The 7,500-nt window shown below is 33.6% G+C and overlaps 1 protein-coding gene across 1 annotated transcript in view; it reads left to right on the forward strand.

Moving 5' to 3' along the window:
- The first annotated feature begins 48 nt into the window (after positions 1–48).
- LOC106871316 (E3 ubiquitin-protein ligase arih1l) overlaps positions 49–7,500 on the forward strand; it is a 48,397-nt gene continuing 40,945 nt past the window's right edge. The window contains exon 1 of the mRNA XM_014917705.2: positions 49–978. Coding sequence (XP_014773191.1) covers positions 757–978 — 222 coding nt within the window. The 5' untranslated portion in view covers positions 49–756. The remainder of the gene's footprint in view (positions 979–7,500) is intronic.

Raw genomic sequence — 7,500 nt, forward strand, 5'->3', positions numbered from 1 at the left:
ATATATATAAAAGGAAAACAAGTGAAAAAAAAACATTTGCTGCTGTTGTTCTGTAAAATCAGCAGCAGCAGCAAACTGGAAAAAGGAAGCTCTTTTTTCGGAGGAAAGAAAAACCGGCTTTCTTCTCTCCTCTTAAACAGATTGTATTAAGTTGTAGTATCCTGTAAATGGTGAATCTCTGTCGCCCCTTGTTAAGGAGTAAATTTTTGTCTCAGATCCGTACACTAAACTAGCGAACACAGAAAAAGAGGAACACACACACAAAGGCCCAGCCGTCAACAAAAGAACCTAAGGATTATTATTTTTTTAACAACTCCTGCTGAGATACTATCGACTCCAGTCGAACTTCGAGTTCACCCTCACACAACACTCTTCTCTCTCCCTTTCTACTTAGACACACTTTACTGCTCAACTAGTTACCGGTTCTAATCCCACAAACACATATTTTCCCCTATTTATTTGCAAATATATATAGTGGAATCAGTTTTTTTCTTCTTCACGTCTCTTCTGCATTCCTTGTTCTTCATTTCAGTCTTCTATTTTAGTTTGTTCTACAAACATACATACATGTAACATGTATGTTGTAACGTTGGACAAACGTATTCTATTCTAACCAAAATTAAGGTTAACTTGTCTTATGGTGCTGGGGTGATTTCTGTTTCTTTTTTCCCTCTCACAATTCCTCGCCCCATCCCCTCCACTCTATCTTGTTTATAAATACAATATCTTCTCTCTCATTCACCCCCACTTTCACTAATGATGGATGACGAGGATATTCTGCTGGACGATGAAGATCCAGACGGAGGATCTAGTGAAGACAACGACGATGATGAACTGGTCGATTTGGCCATGGAACCGGAGCCGTCCACCACCCAAGAAAAACAGGACGCCGAGGAATTCCCTTTCGAAGTGTTCAAGACTACCGAAATTGTTCAGCTTATGGTTGATTGTATCAAAGAAGTTAATTCTGTAGTACAGGTGTGCTATCATTACTATTATTATTATTATTATTATTATTACTCTTACTATTTTACATACACACATTTCATTTTGTAGCTATAGATATGTGTGTGTATGTATATCGTCAATAAATGCTGTTCTTATTTTGTGTCGTATTAAAAGACGAAATATAATATAGCCAGTATTATGTATAAGTGTAGGCTAACCCTTGCGGCTAAAAATGCTTTTTAAACCTCTCCTTCCTTGCCATAACAAGACAAAATCTTGATTTTTCTTTTTTACGAAAAATAATATTTAAAATTTTTTTCGTATTATAATAAATGGCAGTTTTAAGACACACATATATATATATATATATATATATTGGAAGGTTTGGAGGTGATTATATATATATATATATATATATATATAATATTAAAATTAGTATTCATATTTTTAGTATGTTCATATACTCTATGTATATTATTAATTTCAATGCATATTTTTTTTTTAATTTCTCACCCTATCAAGAAAGTAATCAGCTTTTTTTTTCTGTAAATTCATAGCAGAAATTATGCCCTAAACGGTTTAATTGATATTATTATTATTAATTCTCTTTTGACCCGTATTTTGTTATATATATATAATTCTTTTTTTTTTTTTTAATACCCTCTAGAAATGTCGTAACTGAATATATAAATACATGTGACGTGATTTTTTTTTTTATTTTCCACTTCTAATTATACCCATTGGTTTATAAATATAGTGCGGAGATCATTTTAAATTAACGTTGTGTTACAGACCGATCCCTCACTTTGTGTCACCCCCATCTGACACATTCTCTCTCTATTGCTGTCTACGTACCTTCTCACCCTCGAATCTGTCAGCCTTACCGTATTGATATTAAATATAATAAATCGTTGATACTACTGTGCGTACTCTAATAAGTCTCATTTACTAACTGAAATCAAGATTGCTTGTTTTTCAAATGAACCTAGAAACGGTCAGACATAGGGTCGAGCGTAACTGTGTTTCGCATTCCATTGATTAGTTAGTACTAATGTAATATGTCTACTATTACTGTTGTTGCTTTTAATCAGTGACGGTTGTTGTACTAGATTTTTCTTTCTTGTCTCTTTCGATTCTTTTTGTATGAAGAAGAAAAAGCTTCGGAATGGTTGAGTCTCTTACTAATATCATTCATCATCTGCGATTTCAATACACGTTTACAAACGAAGGCCATAGATTGACATTTTACTTTTTAATGTATTAATTGCTGTTACTATTATAAATCTCTGAAGTAATTGTGTTCATGTATCAGCAGAATCCGAGTTGTTCTTTCGTATAATAATAATAAAATAATAATAATAATAATAATATATGTAGCAAAAATAGTTTTTAACATGGCGTACGCCATCTGAACTCCTTGTTGGGGGTTTTGTTTTACTCCTTTCTCCGTCTTACATTGTCCCCTTTTTATATTTGATTTTTTAACAATTCTGTTACTGTATTTTCTGCATTTTGTTCTCAAATTCCTTCTAGGAAACTGACTGCTACAATTTAGAATTTAGTTTTGTTTTGAAAGTCTTGTTTAAAGAAACCACCAATTCCATCCCAAATAGCCAGTGTGGTATATACTATTGTCACCTCCGTCTCATCAGCAAATAATTTATCACATCTTATTTCCATTTGTTTACCTCGTCACCTTCATTATATTACACCCTACTGCCTTGTTAGTCTTCCCAATCGGAGTCCGTTGCCACTTTTTACTGTAATCAACATATGCGTGAGCATTCTTTAAATACTGGGGGCTTGCATTGTATTTCCTTGCACGAAAAATATGTTGCAAACCAACTTAACTTGTTTGAGTTCTATATTTGGTTTGCATCTTTATTTAACTGCATGGTATATATATATATATATATATATATATATATATATATATTGTGTGTGTGTGTGTGTATTGCTACAACTCATCTTCAAATGCGGTTAATGTTTGGAATTTCGCATTTTACAAGAAACATTCAGTCACACCATTATAGTTTAATTAAATATTTAATCATTTTTTTCCCATATACCCCAGTAGCTAGTTCGATTCACCTTGCTATTGTCTGTAAAAGTTTTAACGAGACCGAGGCATTTTATATATTTATATATATATCCCGTTTGTTACAAGTCTTAACGTATTAATTATAACTCACGTAATAGATTTCTGCACATACAACACTTAACTCTTAGTAATAAGGATTATTGTTAGTAGTTGCAATAATAATAGTAATAATGGTTTCATATTTTGGCACATAGCCAGCAATTTTTGGTGGGCAAGGGGGATTGGTCGATTACATCCACTCCAACACTTTGCTGGTACTTTATTTCATCGACCCCCGAAAAGAAAGAAGGCGAAGTTGACCTCGGCGCGGTTAATCGTTAATTTTTTATTATTATTATTATACTTTGGTTGTAGGGATTTGGCTAAGATCGTAAAAGCCTAGCGCATATATATATATATATATGAATCACGTACATATGTACATATGGCTGATGAGAGCGGCACGATTTGGATTTATAGGATTCTTGGATTGATGACGGCATCAGTTGATGATAGATTAGGATTGAGACAGTGTTTTTGTTTCTATTCAAATCTGGAAGAAAAGCCATTCTCTCCCTTTAAATTGTTTGCTAAGTGAAACTTCCCTTGTCATTGTTACGATGGCCGATTGTTCTTTCTCTATTCATCAAGAATCGAATTTATACACACACACATACACACACATATATATGTTTCCCGGTCACCACGTTTATTTATTTATTTTTTTACACTAGTCCGGAACAACGGTTCATGAGATACTCATTGGGGGCTTTCGAGGGAGGGTGAGAGGGGTTGGCGGTGGTGGTGCTATTTTCAATTTCTTAAAAACATTTGCGTTAGCTTTTCATTCACTTTTACCTGGACTGCTCAACGAAATTTTGTCTCCTCTTATATTTGTTTTATTCGTTGGTTTTGTTAGCTTCTAATGACCGAAATATAGTACAGTCCGAAGACTTTGCAGATGAAAAAAATCTTTTTTTTTTTCTCTATTTATAATGTTAACAAAACTTGAAATGTAATATACATATATATATATATAAACTGTATCATGTTTCTCATATCTTGAAGGTTTCCTTCTAAATGCATTTAAAAGCTGCTGTTTTCCACATTTTTTTTTACTAACATGCAGAAACAACCAACCGGTTTGTATATGTGTGTATATATACATTACATACACTTGCATGGTCCTATGTATATTTATTAAATGTAACCCGTCTATTCTCTCAACCAGCCACTTAATAGTTATAACAGTTTTCTGTTCATTTTGCTATCCGTCATTTAAAATTTGCATTTCGCTCTGACTAAACGCCAGACGCAGTACTATTTTAAATTATTACTTCAGTTCTAGACGTCCTCTTAACTAATAAACTACTATTTATATCTAAAGAGCAAGGAGGAGGAGGAATCTATTTTTATTTTATTAAAAAATTTCCGTATATATTATGAACAAAAGGGGGGGAAATACTTTTCTGGATGTTATATCTTTCAAAGCGTGTGTCAAGGCAGTGTGTGTGTGTTTTATATTACATTCACTTTTTAATTAAAACCCATTTCTTCAGTCCTACAAATCAATCGTCTAATTTAGTGATGACTAATATTTAACCGGATTGTGTGTGTGTATGTGTCAACCTATCGAATATTTAGAAAAGTGAGATAAACACTTATCTCTTAAAGCTTATGAGTGAAGTCTGTTATTTTTTAAAATTTGTGCCACCCCCACCCCTTTTTATACGTACGTTTGTGTGTGTTTATATTTTAGTAAACTACAATTAGACCCCTACTATATAGCGTTATGTTTGTATCCGAATGAATATTGTTCGTACTTAAATCATAAAATACTGGTTTTATATTTATGTATTTGTTTTGCAAGATTCTTGATGTGAAATCGTTTATTGAAACCACATTGTTATATTTGGGGACGGTCGCCTTTTGCCAATTAAACACACGCACTGTTTATGTGATATTCACTTTTTTTAGCGTTGGAATAGACTGGACAAAAGGATACGAGAGGGACAGAAAGTCGTTGAAGAGGGTCACAATGTGTGACGAAAGTACTCGGACAAATAATAATATTAAATTTGAAGTGAAGATCAAATAAATAGTACATGTGTTCAATTAGCAAAAGATGACTGTCCCCAAATATAACAAACACTAGTTTTATTAACTGTCCTCATTCCCTCCCTGACTTTTATATGCAAGTTAAATCTAACTGGGATGAGCCGAGACACGAGTTGTATAAATGACAACATGATAATTTTTTTGGTCTTGTTACTTGAGCGTAAAACCTTGGATTTAAAAAACATTTTTTTTTATAAGAAATTATGTTTGCCCTTTTGTCTTGATCATGAGAGAGAGAGCACAGATGAAATGCCTAAAGCCATGTGCTAAAGCCGGCTCAGGCGGCGACAGGCCAAACTAATCGGGAACCTACTTTTCTAGGTGACAGTTTTTGTGAATGTATTGAATAATAAATATGGGAGTGATGGTATTTCCTAAAAAAAAGTGGTGGGGAGAAAAGATTGAATTATGAATTCATTTGTAAGATGTCTCGACATGGTCAAGGAAACCCTTACATAACTCTATTCCTTTAAAAAGGAAGGCTTCTGTATACTATCCAATAAAAGAAAAAGACAGGCTGGCTATGGTAGGAGTGGTTTTGATTGTAGATCTGACAACAACCGCTATGCATTTAGGATTATTGTTGAACTTGCACTTATGAAACAGGACTAATTTTTCAAAATCTATTGAACAAATTAATGTTGCATAAAGTAGAAAGCATCCTAAATTAGTCAGAGAGTTGTGGTTGTGAGTAGAGCATTCAGTTGTGTTGGATGTCTTTATCTTTAGTCCAGTGTAATCTTCACAAACATTATGACTCATATACTGTTGCACTGAAAACAAGGAAAATCTGATTTATCTGTTTCCCTTATAGTTTTTATTTATCTGTTTCCCTTATAGTTTTTATTTATCAATAAAATTATTTTATGTTTATGTGAAACGTTTTGTACATTCCCGCCTGCACTCCTTCAAATGTTTCTTTAATTTCTAAAACTTGTGACATGACTGATTTTAGAAGTTCACTAAATAGCTACGGAGCCTCACATTTGATCCCACTGTATGACACCTTGGGCAAGTGTCTCTACCGTAATCTCAGTGAAGTTTATTCAGTGTCAATAAATTAAGTACCAGTTACGCACTGGGGGTCAATGTAATCGCTTTAATCCCTTTGTCTGTCCTTGTTTGTCCCCTCTATGTTTAGCCCCTTGTGGGCAATAAATAGTCGATGCTGAAAACTAACACTAAAAGCAGATTGCGCACATAAAGAGTACAGTTTAACATTGTCTTCTGTATATAAACTCTGCTGTTTTTATTGTTGATGGCATTGGATTCGCAGAAACTGTAAACTGTGATTCTTTTCAATGTTCTGGTTTCAATTTGGCGTTCACCTTACCAATATCATTAACATATCCTGGCATGAAATGGGATTCATTTATTTTACTCCCTACTTTCTCAGTGTAAAAAATTAAATTCATGGCTTTGTGCCAACGTAAGAGAGTTGTTTAATCTAAGGTTGGTCCTGATTAACTGACTTGTTGAAGGTCATCTCAACAATGACTGTCCTGTTTCGTTTTTCAGATATGATATATCTAAGATTACACGTCCTACCTTTTTCTTTTTTTTTATGACGGTAGGATTTGGATGCAATTTCTGGCATGATAACCAATCATGGAGAGGCTTCGTCTATGGCACATCCTTTTAAAAACAGTATTAGATTTAGCTGTTGTTTCCTGCAGGTTTAGTGATAATAGAAACTCCATCATGGATGTGGTAACAGTATGCTTGTATTAAAATAAAAACCATCAATTTTTAGTTCCGTTGTTAAAATTCAGCTGAGTGTTTTGAGGTTGATAATCTAATTGAAATACTGGAGGTAACAGTTCTTACAAAAACTGATCTTTTTCCCAAGAAATCATTCCTTTTTGTAAGGTGTTTTGGAAAAGTTCTCTGGTTTTAGCTAGGCTCTTGTTTATTGCCCTTGTTAACAGGTTAAACATGTTTTTAAATAAATGGAATTTCCCTTGTCAACATTTATAAGACAGATGGTAAGTCTCATAACTCATGGAGTAGCCGTAGGAATACCACTGAAAATTTGTCTCTAGCACAAGTCAGTGTGTTGAACCTACTTTTGTGGTATCTGTCCTTGCAGTGCACAAGCACAGATGAGTGACTGATGGTCCAGCATGTTATCAACTCAGCTTACAGCTGATCTAAATATTAATATATAGTCAATATTAATACTATATTGATTAAGGTCCTCATTACATACTGCTGGCTTACACTCAACAGTCATCTTGATCATTTGCCAATATTGCATAACATTACACTAGCTACTTACTGTTGTCTCCCTTCACTTGCCTCTCTCTTTTTTTTTCTTTCTTCAAGAGGTGTCTTCAGTAGGAAATCAGCTGATT

This window comes from Octopus bimaculoides, chromosome 10 (genome assembly GCF_001194135.2).
Source record: "Octopus bimaculoides isolate UCB-OBI-ISO-001 chromosome 10, ASM119413v2, whole genome shotgun sequence".
Classification (NCBI taxonomy): domain Eukaryota; kingdom Metazoa; phylum Mollusca; class Cephalopoda; order Octopoda; family Octopodidae; genus Octopus; species Octopus bimaculoides.